This window comes from Onychostruthus taczanowskii, unplaced genomic scaffold (genome assembly GCF_017590055.1).
Source record: "Onychostruthus taczanowskii isolate IOZ18803 unplaced genomic scaffold, ASM1759005v1 scaffold39, whole genome shotgun sequence".
NCBI classification, from domain to species: Eukaryota; Metazoa; Chordata; class Aves; order Passeriformes; family Passeridae; genus Onychostruthus; species Onychostruthus taczanowskii.
The window spans coordinates 5,623,805-5,641,271 of NW_024501348.1; the positions used below are offsets into that span (position 1 = coordinate 5,623,805).

At 39.2% G+C, this 17,467-nt stretch overlaps 1 protein-coding gene across 26 annotated transcripts in view; it reads left to right on the forward strand.

The window, feature by feature from the left end:
- Positions 1-17,467, forward strand: part of SNAP91 (synaptosome associated protein 91) — a 61,271-nt gene that overhangs the window by 7,097 nt on the left and 36,707 nt on the right. For all 26 annotated transcript variants that reach the window (XM_041412290.1, XM_041412291.1, XM_041412293.1 and 23 more), the window contains exons 2-5: positions 11,195-11,337; positions 12,395-12,470; positions 14,272-14,374; positions 15,949-16,042. In XM_041412290.1, coding sequence (XP_041268224.1) covers positions 11,195-11,337; positions 12,395-12,470; positions 14,272-14,374; positions 15,949-16,042 — 416 coding nt within the window. The remainder of the gene's footprint in view (positions 1-11,194; positions 11,338-12,394; positions 12,471-14,271; positions 14,375-15,948; positions 16,043-17,467) is intronic.

The following is a 17,467-nucleotide window of genomic DNA, read 5'->3' on the forward strand; positions in this document are numbered from 1 at the left end:
AAAATCAATACAAAACATGTTTGTGCTCATAAAGTCTTCTCTTTAGGTTGTGCAACACATTTGCTAAAGCAGTTGAGAGTTGTAGTTCACTAAGAGAGGGAATATAGTATACTATCCATCTGCACTAGCATCACAAGTGATGTTGGACATCAGCCTTGAAATGAATGTAGGTGGAATACTAGAACAGTATTTTCTGGCAAGTGGGGCATTCGCTGGGCATCACAGTTTGGTTGTAGGCGCAGGAAATGACAGTGCACAATATTACCACTGACTTCTGGACCAGCCAAGTTTAAATACTTTTCTGTGTCTCTTTTCTGCCCAGGATAATGTGATCTCATGCTTTGTTGTAGATTATATCTGTATCTTAATTTAGTTTGATGAAAGGGATTGGATGCTAAAAGGCCCTGATGTTATGTTAATGTTGTGTCTTTATGTAATTTTTGCTCTGGCCAGCTGAGCACAGGCAGCATGTCAGTCAGTTGCCTTTCTTAGAGTCTGTTTTTTTCTAGCTATTGATAAAACTATTATGATGTTTTTTGTAGAGGGGATTTTGTGAGTAGACAGACTTGATCATGCTTGAAGACCACCAAACCCTGCCTCTCATGTGTACTGAGAACTGCAGGTTGCTGACAGGACATCTCTGCAGCTTGGGTCTGACTTGTGGCAATCAACTCCTTTTGGATGTAAGCTAATATGCAAAATTAACATGGGTAAAAAGCAAATTGGCAGGAACTCCTGTGTTGCAATTGGGCAGAGTTCTGACAAAACAGTTGAGCCCTATGCTTTGATAAGGTTGCTGTAATGATTCAAAGAAGGAATAAAAAAGAAAACCGCATTCTTTGCTCATTGTTTTTCAGTGTTTAGGAGACTAGGTTATGGCTGAGATGCAAAACACTGGTAAAGGTAGATTGGAGAGTTTGGTGACCACTGGAGCTAAGATTGTTCTACCATGCCCTTAAAGGACCAAAGGACGTGTCTTTTCAAGAAAGTATCTTAAACTTTTCTGTCCTAAGAAGTGATACAAGGCTGTGGCTTGGCAGTACAGAGCATCACTTCAGAGTGACTCTTGGCCTTGCACGAGAGCAGATGACATGATGGCAGCAGGTGCTTCCATAGCAGATGGTCAGGGGCTGGCCTGCAGAGCCTGGCAGGCTCCTGGTGCCTCTGGCATAGCTTTGTTATATATCTTAAATCACTCTGATACCTTACAGAATGTTCTAAAATGGTCCTCCACAGAAGTGAGAAAAAGACATGACTGCTTGATGCATGAATAAAACATGCTGATTGTCGCCCACACTGTTTAAATGTATGCAGGTTTACCAGTGTAGGGGAAGGTCCTCAGAGCAGGGCAGTGATGGGTGATCCTGCCACAGTGCAGGATGGCACTGGGAGGGACATGTCTCTAACATAATTGAAGAGCCGACCTAGATGCACTCCAGTGGGAGTTCAAACTGCTCTTCACAGGACTCTTCCTTTCACTCATTGCTTCAGGGAGTGTAGGGCTTGTACGAAAGGGGCAAGCCAGCTGGCCTGTTTCCTGCCTCTGAAGGCTGCTGTTTCTCATTTTATATACATAAAGGTCAAATGTAGAGGAAAACTCGATCTTATCATTGCATCAGTCCTTTAGCAGTCCTGCAGTTTTCAATCCAACCTTTTCAAATGGAGATTTGGGTTTGGATCCTGTTGCATGACTCTGGAATCCAGGGTAAGTTTATTGTGCTTGTAGCTCCTAATCTAAGTTTTATAGCTTCATCTAAATGTATTTATAGGAGATGTACATTCTGCTAAGGGAAAGCAAGCCAGAAGCAACTCACCATATTTAGTGTGCCAGTGTTTTGAAAACCTGTACATTTTATTAGGAGTGATGTTTTGTTGCTGGCAAGTGAAACAATGTTATTTTCATGTGTGAGCCTTACCTGCAACTATCTGATATGATCTTTCATTCTATAAAATGACTATGAAAGACCCTACATTAGAGCTTTTCTGGTTTTGAGAAGTTGATTTAAACTTCAGATTGTTTTGTTGGTGGTGAATGGAAGAGTGTTAACAGGCAAGGTTTGCTGTGTTTGTAATACGTGAGTTTAAAGAGCTGCTTCTTGTTCATCAGAAAGCTGGAAATTGCTTAGACAGTATTCTGAGAAACTACCTTTCAAAGATCATGCTCCATATCATGCTTAAGAGTTAAATTGACACTTGTGGATATTCCAGTCTAGAGATGGTGATTCTGCACAAAGCTTCGCTGCCTGGATGTGAGCCTGTGTGATGGATTCCAAGTTCCTTGCTCATCAGTAGCTTGATAGGAGACTTCTACTGCCAGTGGCAAATGCATCATCCAGAGGCATTGGTGACTTCAAACTGTTGACAGCAACTTAGTACTGTCAGGTTTTTCTAAGTGTTAGTAGTCCTTACTCCATCTTCTGTCTCTCAGGTGGATGTTCCATTGAATTTAACATTTGGGGGTTTTTTGCAACATCAAGAAATCTGCAGTATGTGAAAGGCTACCTGCTCACAGTGAAAAATCAAGTTGGTTGGAAGTAGACTTCAGTTTTTTCAAGATTTTTGAGATTTAAACTCACCTGTCTGTGTGACAGAAAAAATGATTATTGTTTAAGTGATGTACTACAAGGGCGTGGACATAAAGAAATTGAGCAGTTTTACATTTTACCTTTTTTGTTGTTTTTCTTAACAAGGAGAGTGTAAAGCTGTGTCTAACTGTGAAGTATGTTAGTAATTTTGTTAAAAAGTCTGTTTTAAGGCACAGCATTCATATATGAAGCAGCCATCTGATTTTATGAACTCTTCTGCTTTATGGTAGGTACACAGATAAGAGAAAATTGATGGAAATGGTATCAGACATGTTAGAAAATACTTGCAATGTGCTTCCAGGAGGTTGTACTGTTGCACTGGCTTCTGCACACCTTTGCCTTACGCTTGGTTTCCTTTTCCTACAAGCATGTTCATGTTTTCAACAGGGCTGCCTGCATAGTTGTGGGCATTTAATTTCTAGTTAAAAATTTCAGGTTGTGTCATTTCAGGGCATCCACTGATGAAAAAACTGGACTCAGAATAATCTTGTTGAGAGAGTAGTAAAAGTATGGACCAGGGTCTGGATATTGAGTCAGATGTTTCAGCTTCTGAGACTGCCTAGTCAACTGATCTCTTTCCAGCACAAAGGCTGTAGCTAATTACCATGTCACTGAAGTTGTTTGCACGTTGTCTCATTCCCACAATTTTTCTTTGGTTTTGTTTTCTTAATGTATTCCCGAAATGTGACAGCTAAGTATTGGAGCTGGAACATCAGGCTTCTTGCGATATATTTCCAGTCTCGTTCAGCTTTTTAGTGGATTACAAATTGCTGTTCTGGGCAGAGTTGATAGTGTAGTGATAGTTTCATTTTTACAATTTTATTAAAAACAGATGGTTTTCTGAGGAAAGGAGATAATTTGGAGGTGGAATTCTTCTCAGACTGCAGCATGGCAAGTGAAAGAGCTCAGGTGCTATGCCTCAGCTGATTACCACTTTCTGCCAGATCTGTTTGGAGTGTAAGATCAGCGCAGCATGTAAAGGCTGATTAGGATTAGAAATTGCTGTAGTGCAGAGATTACAGTAAATGGCCCAGTGCTATTGTGGCAAATGTGAAATCCTTGTGTTTCTAGTGTAGCTGTACTCTCTGCCTAAAAGCTGCAGTTGATCCCGTTGCTGATATTCCAGTGAGCTCCCAAGTGATAATAGTTATGGATTGATACAGCCAACAAGTAATGTTAGGGGTTGGTCGTTCATTGAAGGGATAATCAAGGCCACAGCTAGAATCCTGGTATCAGGCTGTGAATGTGCCTAATGTCAATAGGCAATTGACAATAGCAATTTAAGTGGACTTTATTGACTGTTGCCCTTCTGAGCAATAATCTTGCAACTCTATAATGCCTTTAAAATTGCTTTGTTGTTTGCAGCAAGAGCCAAGATGCAAGAGAACTGTCACTTTATAATGCTTGCATGGATGGAGAGAACAATTCCCTTAGAGGAAATTGAATAAATGCTTTGAAGGCTTGGAAGAAGATTGGCTGGTGGTTCCAGATTTGTCTCTAAATTAATGTGCATTTTGGTTAAGGCTTCCAGGTTGGAAGTGCTGAAGGAAATGTCTGTACAATGAGGTCTGAGATTTGCCATGTGGGATAAAAGTTCCTTTTCATGCAAAGTTATTGGTCAAAACCTATTTATGATGTTGGCTGGATTTTTTCCATGTCTCTTCTTCCCCTAGAGTTTGGTATTTAAGAAGCCATATTACAATAGGATGGGAAATAGCATTTCTTCAAGACAGCTGCTGTTATATTTTAATCTTATAACCATTGGTTGGTGCCCACCAAATGCAAATGGATTCTTTCATGTCTTAAACTATTAAGAACTATGCAAAAATGCACTGCAATAATGGTTTGTGACTCTGCTCTTACTTCCAGTAAATCAATAAAAAAAGAGAAGTGGCACATTTAGCTCCAGAATTATGTGGTGTTTCATATCTGCTTAAGCAGAAATGCTTAATTCTTGTATTTGAGCAGAAAAATGCATGTTTCTGTTGAACTAGTTGTGGAGCAGAATTTGTGTGGAAAGAGGGTTGGAAGTGAGTTCTGTGGGTGAGAGGAAAAGATCATTAAAGCTGTGATTTCTCATCCTTCCTCTACTTTGCTGAACTTGTATTACTGCCTGAGACAGATTCTTTGATATTCAAAGTGGGTGAATTCTGTACAAATGAGGTTCAAGCTACGACTTTGGACAGGGAGAAGATTCCATGCTTAATGACTATTACTTTTCCTATAGTCAAGATGCTTAAAAAAGCTGTGGTAGCTGTAGTGGGGAAGAAAGCAGGCAGAATTCTTGAACCATGGGGCCTTTCCCCCTTAGTTTGGTGTTCTGGCTTTGTATGTGTGAGGCTAAAAAGGTGCTTTCCATAGTATGTTTGTACTAGAATGTTTGTGTAGCCTATCTTCTGTTATTCCAGGTATGTGGTTCCGGAGTACAGATGAAACTTTTATTCTGACTGGTTGCATCGTGGGTGTCAGCAAGGTCTCAGACTTTGTTCATAAAACAAATATACATTTTATATTAACAAATATATTAATATCTGTAACATACATTAATCAGTAATTTGCAGTCTTACAGACTATACTTTAAACCTCAGTGAGTGCTCCTTAACTCTTCTTTGTGTTGAAGTATTTGTCCTTTGTGTTGAAGTTGTGTTCTAAGTACTTGTCCTCACAAGAGTCTGAGCTTCTGCAGCTGACCTGAATGTCAGTTCTGCTACTCTCCTCGAGAGAACTCCAATGTAAACATTAAAGGTAGTGCACACTGTTCTGCCCAGAGCACAGAGGCAGTGGAGCTCTAAGTTCTGAGAACTTTTATGTAAAAAATATTCATAGTTCATGAAACTTGAAGGAATTGCTTAAAACAAGATCATTTTTTTTAAAAAATAGTATAATCACACTTTCTCCCCATTATTAGTAGTTAGAGAGACAGCTGCTGAAGTAGCACCCTTTTAGATCCAGCAGAAGACCATCTGATTGTTGGCTTTTATTTCCTGTTTCCAAGAGAGCTGAACCTGAACCTCTCAGGAGGAAAAGATATACATATAAATAATTAAGTGCAGCATAACTGATGTAACACTGCTAGTGAGCTAGGGTGATTTTGCAGATGACTTAAAGCGAAATATCTTGCCTTGATATGTTGGTTAAGGAGGGGTGCAAACCACACGGAAGTATGTTGGAATAAAATCCAGCAGTGTGCCTGGGCAGTAGATTTTTCACTTTATACACAAAAGAGGTGTATAATGATATAGCAAGTGGTGCACTGTTGTATTTAAAAGGAGTAGTGAGATGATTCTAAGGCTAATTAAAATCACAGGTTGAGAAATTGGAGGATGCTTCAAGAGAAATTAGCTAGTACTCAGTCATTTACCCTGTCTCTCTGCAGACCCTTCATGTGATTGATAGGTTCTGCAAAACACTTAATATTTTGGGTAGTACAATATGCCTGTGGGTAGGCAGGGAGGAAGAAATAGTATATAAAAGCTTGTCTTGGTGTGGGGTGCTGTTGTGTGGTTCAAAGACTGATTGTCATGACTTCTCAAACTTCAGGATCTGCAGCAAGTATTTGTCCTCACGAGAGTCTGGGATTTATTTTGGAGGTAGGAGGTATTTGAAGTAAGGCTGGAGGGAGGAGGTAGCACCCCCAAGAGCTACAGCTGCATTATTGGGAGTCTAAAATACCTGGAGAGCACGTGCTCAGTGTAAGATTGTGTTTAGGTTTGTTGAGTTGGCATAGGCATGGAAGTTCCAAGGCAATATCTGAAAGATGCTGGACTTTGATAAAAGGTAGGCTTCCTGGCATCAAGGTGAGATCCAGCAACCCTTGAGGAAGACTTTTGGGGAGGAAGGAGTAGACAGCATGCACTGCTGTTGGGGTTATTGTTACAAGTCAGATCAAGATGTGCGTTTGTGTAGACAGGGCAAGCTGAAGGTGAAAAGAAAAAATTATAAATTATAACATCAGAAACTAATTCCAAACTCTTTTCCATGGAGCTGTCTGATAAAAAGCCAACAATATTCAAATTAGCTGATGTTTTTATGAGCAATTGTTGTAGAAGCAGAAACTGGTAACCTTGTTCTGCTTTCCGATTCTGCTTTGTGGTCAGGTTTCTGTAGACAGGGAAGTTCTGCTCTTGCATTGGTTAGCACAGAGCTCCAGTACCTTCCTAATACAGTTCTGTCTTGCAGGGCAGGGACTCTACTCCTGCTTGCCTGCTTAACTTTCTTAGTTGAGGCTTGTAAACTCTTACTCTGAGCTGCTTCTTTCTGTTCTTGACTAGCTTGGATTTGGAACAATCCTGCATTTCCTTTTCAATAGGTTCAAGGCATAATTTAAATACTTTTAAGTGAGAAAAATATTCTAGAAGACTACTGTAGCATTTGAGTAGTAGGAAGGTCTGTAAGGGGGTTTCTTCTGGAGAGATTTGGCAAAGTTTGGGAACTGAATGTATGACATAGCTCAGATGCTGAGGCAGCTTGTGTGTTAATTCAGTCTGGAATGACAGCTGCTCTTAAGTTGGCACTGATATTTCTCTGAACAGAGAGGTCTTGTGCTCTGCTGCTGTTTCTCTGCATACTGAAATGTAAATTGTGAATAATTAATCATGAACTGGGAAATCCCAGGTCTGCTTATTAGAGAATTTTGGGGGGAGGTGGTGAAGCAGGGGGACCAAAACAAAACAGGAAAAAACCACAGCCCAGATCCAGAATGCCATCTGGAAAGATAAAGGACTAAGAGTTTCTTTAAAGTATTGCATAATCTCTCCCATTAAGGAAAAAAAAAACCCAAAAAACAACTAGAAACTAGTTTTTAATAATGAGACGGAAAGAGTTGGAAATTCTGAAACCTTTGAAACGTTCTTTCTTTTTTTACCTTGAGCTTAACAAACACTAAAGCTAGTCCCATCCTTTAGTGGGCTCTGAACCCTCTGCCATTCTTCCTCTCTGTGGCAGGTTTGTCTTTTTATTAATGGAGGTGTTAATGAGTGAAGAGAAGCAAACCTAGCGTATGATTAAGTTGCAGCTGTCTTAAGTCAGGGTGAAAAAATTGGCCTGTCCAACAGCTTAAAGACTGCTATTTAGGTTTAAATTACGGTGTCAGATTTGTTAACATTATTTCTTCTATTGCATTGATTTTCCATCTCAAAGCTTAACTAGAAAAAGTATATTGAAGTAAAATTATAATTTTAAAAAGTATATTTAATTGGAGCATATTTAATTAGAGAAGTCTTTAAAATACGAAGAGAGGAAGTAGGAGAAATCACGTATTGTGATTTGGCAATTGTAATTTAGTCTCACAGTAAACAAATAGATTCAAATAAAGCATATATAGGTCTTCATTCTCTAATTACTTCACTTCTGTGAAATTTGTGGTAGAAGAACTTGCTGCTATTGCAGTATGATTCTGTTTTCTGACTCTGCTTGTAATTTGTATTTGAGCTCAGTGTCTGGGTTTGGGGATTAGCTGTCAGTGTACTGGATGCCTGCAGTAGCAGAAACTTCTTCAGGAAGGTCCCTTTAATCCTTGTTTGCCCTACTTGTGTGTGCCCCAAATGGAATCAACTTTTCAAGATTGCTTCATATGGTTTCTGTTGGGCTGTTCTTCATCTGTTACTTCTTAATATTACCTATTTTATATTAGCAAATGTACCTGTGACTTCATTGGAAGACTAATCTTTATTGCCTTTATTGCCTCTTGTCCACCCAGTGAATGTCTGAATCTGTATATTTTGAAAATGTGGTTTCTAGATTTTTTTCCTGCATATTATTTATTTTTCCTTGTATCTGTTCTTTCTTACCGCATTAAAGTAAAATTAATTTTTCCAACTCTTATTTTAAAATTTAGCTTAGCCACCAAACTCTGCTGCTCAGTTTCTTAAAGTTAGCTGTGCTGGTGCTTCGTTCCAGATGCTGATGGTTGCTGGTTAAGCTGAGACTCTGTGATACTGGGAAAAGAAACCTAGGAAATTTGAATACCTTATTTTTGTGGTGTGACTAAATAGGAAACAGCTCTGCAAGAATTATTCCCCCACCCCCAATCTCCTTTTTCTGGCCTCAGATGACAAGCGACATCTTCATGCATGGTTTAATTCTTTTCTGTGCACTGCAAGTAGTAGACTTAATTTTAATCATGCCTCTCTATTTTGCACACTATAATTACTCATGTCCTGAAACATTCAGAGCTGCAGACTGAGATGCTGTACCCTCCAGCAGTTTGGAGAGGAGACAGAAATGACTGAGTGGCTTCAGAAGCAGTGCTGTGGCATCATGTAGCAGTGCCTTGTTGTCTCCATTGCCAGCATTTCTGAGGATGGACTCCTCTGAGGTTTCATTATCTAAAGTGCACCAATAGAATACACAATTTATAGCATCACTCTTTCACAGAAATCTACGTACTGAAGCCCAAGACAGAAAGCTGACAAATTTGATGCATTTCCTTATATGAATAAGACAAATGCTGTCACCTGCAGTAAAATCTTGGAGCGGGGTAAACAGTGAGTAAGCCACTTGTGACTTGCTTCTAGGCTTTTACAAACCACTGTCTTCTGTAAGGCATTAATCAGCAGTACAGAATAAAAGATCATTGGTCTGTTTGTACCACAAGATCAAGGAGAATTCTTGGAGCTCTGTGATCTTGAACTGCTGTCATTCAATAGCATGGCTTTGCTATTATAATACATTGTCTGCAGAACTGCCTCCTTCAAGGGTAGTATTACTGAGGTTATAGAAGTAAACCCATTTCAGAAGGTGTTCTGCAAAAAACTTCAAACCCATCTTCCATAACCAAGACAACAAAATGCCATGACAACATACATTTTCAGTTCAAACTTGGCAAATGGATCACATAATTTTTGTCTCCTGTATCATCCTAGAAAATCATTCCCCTGGTCTGAAACTGAGGAAAACTTGCAGATTTTATGCCCATATAACAGGCAATTTCATATGCAGACAAGCACTATGGTTTTCCCAGGCTTGTGACTCTGAGCTAGAGATCTGTTGGATCTCAAATAAACAAAGTCTTTGTAATAGAAGGTAAAAAACCCATAAAGATCACGTGCCAGGAATTTTAAAAAGACACAAACCAACCAAACAAAAAAAAAACCTGAACTTTTGAATGCTTCTAGTATAGCAGTGTGGATTTCTGTACACACCAGGTGGGTCTCAGTTGCTGATGTGACTCACTGATCTATTTAGACAGATTTGTCCTCTGGACTTTTCCTGTCCGGCAAAGGTAGAATCAGTAGTGTAATTCTGAGCCTTGACTTTCCACTCTTAGCAACATTTATGCTCTCCGTTGCTTGGGATTATGTAGGGGAGGGAAAGGAACTCTGCCAAGAGGTGACCCTACTGCCCAAGTGAATGGGAGTCCTGTAGACTTGCATAGTTTAGGTGTGCAAGGAGCAGTCACAAATATCCTGTCTGCTTTTGAGGTAGAATATCTGTCATGACTTAATGACTTGAACAGTTGGAGGAAAATTTCTAGTGTGAGATAGGGAAGAAATTATTAACAGTGATTCCTCTGAGGGAAAGTAAAAGATGCTTAGTCTAGTAGTTAAACTTTTAATTTTTTTTTTGCTTAGGTCTTCCAATTTTAAGCCTCAGCCCTACAGTTAGATCTGTGTTTTGTGCTCTTTGTGTTGTGTGAAGTTGCCTCCTTGGGCCTTGCTAGGGCTGTGTCTGGCATCACAGAGGTTTTGGGCATGCAGTTGCAGTGTGCAGTTTCCAGCTGTGTCTTAAAAATAGGTGATAGCTTGTGGAAGGAAATTGCTGGCTGCCTAACTGGAGTTGGTAGATAGCAGGGGATCTAGTGAATCACAGATCCTGTGGGATATAGAGGATAGTGGAAAGCTTGCTGCCCCACTGTTTATGATTTAACTGCTTACCTTAATTTCCTGCTCTCTTCTGTGCCAGTTTACTTATTCTTAATGTACAGGACACCAAGCTGTATGCTAACATTTTTCTCTGAGACAGTTTAATGTCTTATTTCTTCTATATAAGACGCAGTTGCTTCAGTATAAACTAGTGTCATTCCTCATGTTCTTTCTCGCTGTCGAAGAGGTCTGAATTCATGCCTCTGCTTTCTGGGTCTGTAGAAAGTCTAGGAGGTGTGCTGGAGCTTGCTGATTAAAGGAACCTGACCGAGTATCTGTTTCTGGTGATTCCTCTTTCTGCTGATGTGACTGGATTCAGTGTGCTTGATGTTACCTGTAGTTGAAGAATTCAATAGTACTTATTTGTCTAACCCAGAGGTAATGAACTGCACCAATTGACTTAAAAACCTGCAAGCAGTAAAGTCATATGATGTGCACCCTAACTTCATCTGGGATAAAGATGGAGAAATATTTGTTCATAGCTTGGGACAGAATTGTTGGAAAATTGTTGTTGTTGGATGAAAGAGTTAGACCACTGTTGCTATCAGCATGTACTAATATAATCTCAATTCACTTTTTTTTGTTGTTGTTGTTATTTTGGTTTCTTTTTTTTGAATGTGGAATGTAAGCGCTGAACTTCCTGTTTGCCACAACCATGGCCTGCAGCCTGGTGGTCTGAGAACTTGGCCATGCTGCAAACGTATCATACTTGTAGCACCTAACACCTTCCTTTTGTCTCTCCTACAGACTTGATCCAAGCAACTAATGAAACCAACGTGAATATCCCTCAGATGGCTGATACGCTTTTTGAGCGAGCAACGAATAGTAGCTGGGTGGTCGTATTCAAAGCCTTAGTCACCACACATCATCTAATGGTCCATGGCAATGAGGTAAGTGTGAACAGCTCTCTCAAGGCCACGTTGGCACTGAACACGCTCCAAGCCAAAAGTGTTAGTAGTGCGGAGGTGTCTTGTCTGAACCAGAAAGGACCTGGGAACAAAGGACAAGAATGATTCTTGATAAAGAGAAAACTTACTATTAGCAACAGAGTTTATCTGTCTTTCCATTTACAAAGCCATAACATAAGACCAAGATGCAGCCTGTGCCAGGATGCTGACAATTTATGCACTGAATCTGAAAACAGCTACACAGGGTTAAATACTACCTGGGATTTTTTGACTGAGGTCAGATTTGATGTTTTAACATTTATAAACTGCCATCCAAATAGTTGCTTTCTCTGCATGGGTATTAAAACCTTCCTAGAGCTGTAAATTTAGCTTGATAGCCTTTTAGATCAAGTTAGCCTTATCCTTGCTTTTTATTGACCTGTATAGACAGGTATGTTTGCATAAAAAGAGACAGCACATTTAAAGAACTTCAGTATGACTGTGAAACAATTCCTCCTTGGCTGTGTATAAAGTGTTTTCATGCAATGAACTTCTCACAATGTAAATTTTTACTCCTATTTTTCCATTCCAAGTTTTGGTCAATGTTCTCATCTGATTTCTCTAACTGTTTCAGGCTGTTAGTCCCTGTATTTGATGAGGGGCTTTGCTTGTTATTAAATCAGGCCCTCAGCTTGGCTGAAACTGAGGGCTGCTGGATTGAGAAGTCTGGGGCTAGCCTGCATGTGTGCTTTGCAAGCACATAAATATTGAGCTCCCTCAAATCCCTGAGAATTAAACATTTTTATTGCTCCTTTTGCAATATATTTTTTTGTTTTATGCATAATCTATTTGCTATATATACAGTAGAATACTTACTAGAGATTCTGACTAAAAGTAGTTAATCTGAATGTACAAAATGTTTTGGGGAAGGTACTGCAGGCTAAGACAAAAAATCAGTGGTTTCATGCTGTATGCTGAAAATAGACTGGTAATCTTGCTGTTAGAAGGTACAAAGCCTTCAGATACAGGCTGTGATAAGAAAAATTACTTTGTCTTGCAGAGATTTATTCAGTACCTGGCATCTAGAAACACATTGTTCAATCTCAGCAATTTTCTGGACAAAAGTGGATCTCATGGTAAGTCAATTTATGTATATAATCTTAACAAGATTTTATATAAGATACTATTGTTAATTTGCTCCTTAATTCATAAGATATAAATAAGATAAAAATGTGCTACTGAAGCCTTTTTATAAGTACTTAATAAATGCACACATGGAGGACAAATGAGACTGCTGAACAACTTCAGAACAATATTTTTCATCTCCTGCAATATTTTTACTCAAAAAGTGAAATTGTACAAATCCTTTTAGTGCTGGTTGAAATCTGGACTGGGTCAGCTATCTCCTTAACTCTTATGGGCGTTAAAAGTTGAAATGGATAACTTTCCATTTAGTTTTTTGGGTTTTACTCAGTCTTAAAAAGTAGTTTGGATTCTTGGGGACACTGTGCTTTTTAGGCATTATCTATAACTTCCTAATGGTAGGGCTGTTGGCACCAAAAGAACTGGTTGATTTTGATTTGATTTGAGTAACGAATTTAGAAAGTCTAGGCAGAAATTAAGGACTCTTTTCCTCTGATCTTACAAAGCCTGCTTTTCTACTTTTCCCTCTGTAATTATTAGAGAATTTTCCTGTGCCCTCAATTAATAGAGGAAAAGCTTGTTTCATGGTAGCTCTACCAGAAAAGAGGGAAAATACAATTCTTCAGCTGTCAGAGAATATTTGTAAATTGTATGCAGACTACAGACATGCTACAATAATGGGCAAATTCAAAGCAATGCCACATTATTTCATCTCTTGGTGTAGACATGTGACACCAAAAAAACTTTAGCATCTTTTAGATATGGTGACAGAAGGAACAAAGCTAAACAAATAATGAGTGTGTTAATCTAAGCTAAACATGATATATGTGTGTGTATATATGCTCAAAGACACTGGTGTTTAGCAATAATTAATTCTGTTAGATGCATGCATTTGTGTTCTTCATTACTTTCTTTAAACTTAGATTGCCATTTCATAGATAATACAGTGTATCATAGGTAATGAGGCATCAGATTTGGTAGTGTTATGCTTGAGTTGGCAGGGATACTTAATGATGGTAGATATTAAGGGAAAAGCTAGTCAGTGACTAAACTGTGGGGTGTGGATTTTTAGAAAGGTAGCAAAAAGCGGGCTAAATTGAAGAGGAAGATAACTTCTGCACACATTTCTGTGGCTCAGAGGAAGAAACTTTGGAGGATAGGCGGTAATACTAACTGCTCAGGTGTCATAGGCTTGAAAGTCACTGAAGTTAGAGGCCCCTTGTACAGAATTATGTGCCTTGAGTACTTCTGGTGTAACAGTTCAAGGAAGGCAGTAATCTCTGTGGGTGTCGTCATGATTTCTCTGTTCTGGTAAAACAAGTCAGGGGGATTTTGAAGGTCCATGTAAGAGTCAGAGTGGCTAACATACATGAAACATCAAGAGTGTTTAAGCTGAACTTGTGCTTTGTCCTGGAAGTCATGTACCTGTTCAGTGAAAACTTTTTGTTAAACTGGTATTTTTCCCTGTTAACAGAGGGTAACTTTTTGGCCACCGAGTAATGTTGCCCCATAATTATGTGGGGTTCTCTAGCAGGTTTTCCCTGGAACCAATGCCACTGCTGCATTGCATGAATCTGTTGGAAACAGAGGACAATGGTAGAATTTTTGGTGTACCACTACTGATTTTTCTTCAGAAGCTGAAAGATGTCTTGTAATGACTGTTCTGTATGTGAAATTGCACAGTGTAACAGAAATAATGTAATCTTGGGGTCTGTTGGCTGTATATTATTGTTTACTAAAGAATTTCTGACAAGCATGAAAATGAAATGTAAAATGTGAAACTGTTTTTTGCAGGTTATGACATGTCCACCTTTATAAGGCGTTATAGTAGATACTTGAATGAAAAAGCATTTTCCTACAGACAAATGGCATTTGACTTTGCAAGAGTGAAGAAAGGGTAAGCAAAGTTTAGATATGTAAATTAATAAGGTTGTCTGACCCATTAAATTCTTATTTGTGGTATTACACTTAGTTTTAGTTTGTCAGTAACTTTGTTGTTACATGCTTTGTGTAGCTACAAAGAAAAACCTGATTTTTAAAGTACTTTTAATTGGTTAAAAATTGCCCAGAGAGAAGAGGAAAGACTGGGCAGTAAGACAAATATTGAAGACCAAAGTAAGGTGCCTTGTGAAGCTGGGAGCTTTTAGTGCTAGGTTTAAATCTTAACCTAATTAAACTTTGTTGCAGTGAGACTGTGTTTAGGATTTGGAGAAGGAAACACTCTGAAGCTATGTTTAGGATGTTTCATTACTCTCCAGACACTTTCCCTGAGAGATATGGCTGATTGCAAGCAAAGCCTGAAGTGAATGCCTGAAGTTCTTAGCAGGCAACAGAGCAAACAGTTATAAACTGAACCGAACAAGGTTGGCTTTATTTCCCACAAGAACTGTGTTAAAAAAAAAGTTGACCCAGCACAGAGTAATGTGTTGGTATTTATGAGGACATTTTTCTGGTCTCTGACTGGGACTTCAAGGGTTCTAGATGCTCTCTTGAAGCACAGTTGACACAGCAAGTGGCTTAATACCCCCTGAAGGTGCAGCTTAATGGAGTGCATACTAAAGATGCTCCTGCTACTCATGAATTGCATACAGGATCCTTCTGGCAGTTCTGGTGTATTCTGCAGCTTGGGATTCTGACCTGTTAATGTAGGCATCACTACCAGGCTGTTCTCTCCTGCTTCTCAAACAGTCAGGAAGTCTAGGGTCTACCATGGCAGCTTTGCTGTGTAGTGGAAGCCATTCCCTTAGTGGGGACCGTACAAGTTCACTCTTGAGCACTTGATGTTAAGTAAAGTAAAGTTTGGGCTGCTGGGGAAGATATTGTTCCTGCCTTGCTCTAAATTCCTGGAAAGGCTTTCTATGCCTGTTATTTCTGGTGCTCAGAACAAGGAGCTGCCTCAGAATATAGCATAAAATAAAGAATAGTGGTATTCATTTTCAGTCTGCATATATATACGTGTCTGCAGCCAGAACAGGGCAATACGTAATGATGGTTGTGCAGGTTTGTCATAATCAGAGATAAAAATGGCCATGCTTGATGACTGCTATAAGACTATGGATGACACTTAAGGAATGCTACACATCCATGGACGTGTCAGCAATGAGCTGTTATTAGTTATTCATAACAAACTTTGTGCACAAACTTATCAGTTCTCTCAGTACTTCTGCCACAGTATTTCTAGTTAGTCATTTAAGCTCCCAGTGTCATCTTTCCATAATGAGATCAATCTCTTGCATTCATCACTCTTGACAAAAAAACCTTTCCTCATTTGCTGTCAGGAAGGGTGGCTGGATAAAGGATTTTTCATACCAGCTCTCATGATGACATGAGAAGCAGGAGAATCAGACTGTGGTTTTGAAATGGTTTGAAATGAGTTATAGGTGTTTCAAGCATAAATTTTAGACAACAGATGAGTTTGGGGGAAGGGAGAGAGGAAACAGCATGGCTTCTAATCTGTATTCCCTCTTGCAGAGCTGAAGGTGTAATGAGAACAATGGCTCCTGAAAAACTGCTGAAGAGTATGCCAATATTACAGGAACAAATTGATGCACTACTTGAATTTGATGTATGTATTGAAACTGACACAGTATTAACACTAGGCAGTTGTTGGAACCCAGGACACATGCCCCTGGCAGGGGGCTGGGGAGTCCTGGCAGGAAGCCAAAGACACTTGGGATTTTGATCTTAACCCATGGAGCAAATTACCAACTTTATATGAAGAATTACAAGTCACAGAAGTTTAAGTAGAGTAATAGTGAATTAATCACCAAGTGAAAAGTGGAGTTTTGGGGATTTTATTAGAGGGGGTCTAGGAGGCAAGATGGAGGGACATGGGCATTGTCCTATTTTTCTTCCTTCTTCTTCTTCCTAGCCTCCATCTTGGTGATGGTGGCACATTTAGATTGGTCTAGAGTAGAAGTAGACAGTCTAACATAGGTGATAGGTATTGGAAAATAATGGTAAATAAAGTACACATGATTAATAGTATGAAATGTAGACACCAGCCCAGGATTGGGCAGTGTGCCCTTGACAGACCTGCAGATCAGACCTCTGCAGGTCTGAGAAAATATATTTTAGATAATAGATAATAAACAACCTTGTGAACCAGAGCTGAAGAATCCCGACTCTTTCTTCGGCCATCGGGCTGGGAAAAAGAGACTCTTGGGTCATCCTGAAAGCAGGAAACCCGAGAGGCAGTAACTTATAAATGATGCATTATAATGAACACCTTTCACCTTGTAGGTAATGCTTTACTCATCATCCCTTAATGAGGGCCAGAAAATCCCCTTTTCAGTGTCCCACTGAGGTATCTTGGCCAAGGATGGTTCTTGTCCATACGCATTAAATGTAAAGATTGCAGTTTTGGTTTTGTAGAGAGAGAACTTGGAGTTTCATCTTCTGCATCAGTGAGGGAGAAGAAATGGACAAAGCAAGGAGACTGAACATTATTTTCTGTCTCTTGGCAACCAACTTCTTTTGAGGGGGAGGGAAAACCCCATTAAAATACCACATGTACATTGTTTGGCTTCCTCAAAATCATCATCTCATTTTCAGCTGTGAACTAAATTGGCTAATGTGTAATCTAGACTGTTCATAGAAATAAGTGTGTACAATGTATTTATCATGTTATGAGTGCTGTTAGGATTGTTTTTCTGACCTAAGGATAAAAACAGGAATCAGTTGCTGTAGAAGCCATAGTGTAACATTTCAAAGACGTTTTTCAAGGAATTCATTCTTCTGTTGGTGGGCAGCCAGATACACTTTGAGGTAGAAGGCAGAGCCCACTCCAGCTCTCAGAGGAAAGGCTTTGAAGTACATGTCTCATTGTTCTTTCCATTCCTTAAATGGCATAGGAATTGTGATAGGGCTCTCAGAAGAGGAGATATTTTTAAGAAAATAAAGACTTTTTCATAAATAAGCACATATTTTCTTCTCAAGTTAATGTGAGAAGGGATCTTGATGTCATTAGTCCAAATACATTAACTCATAG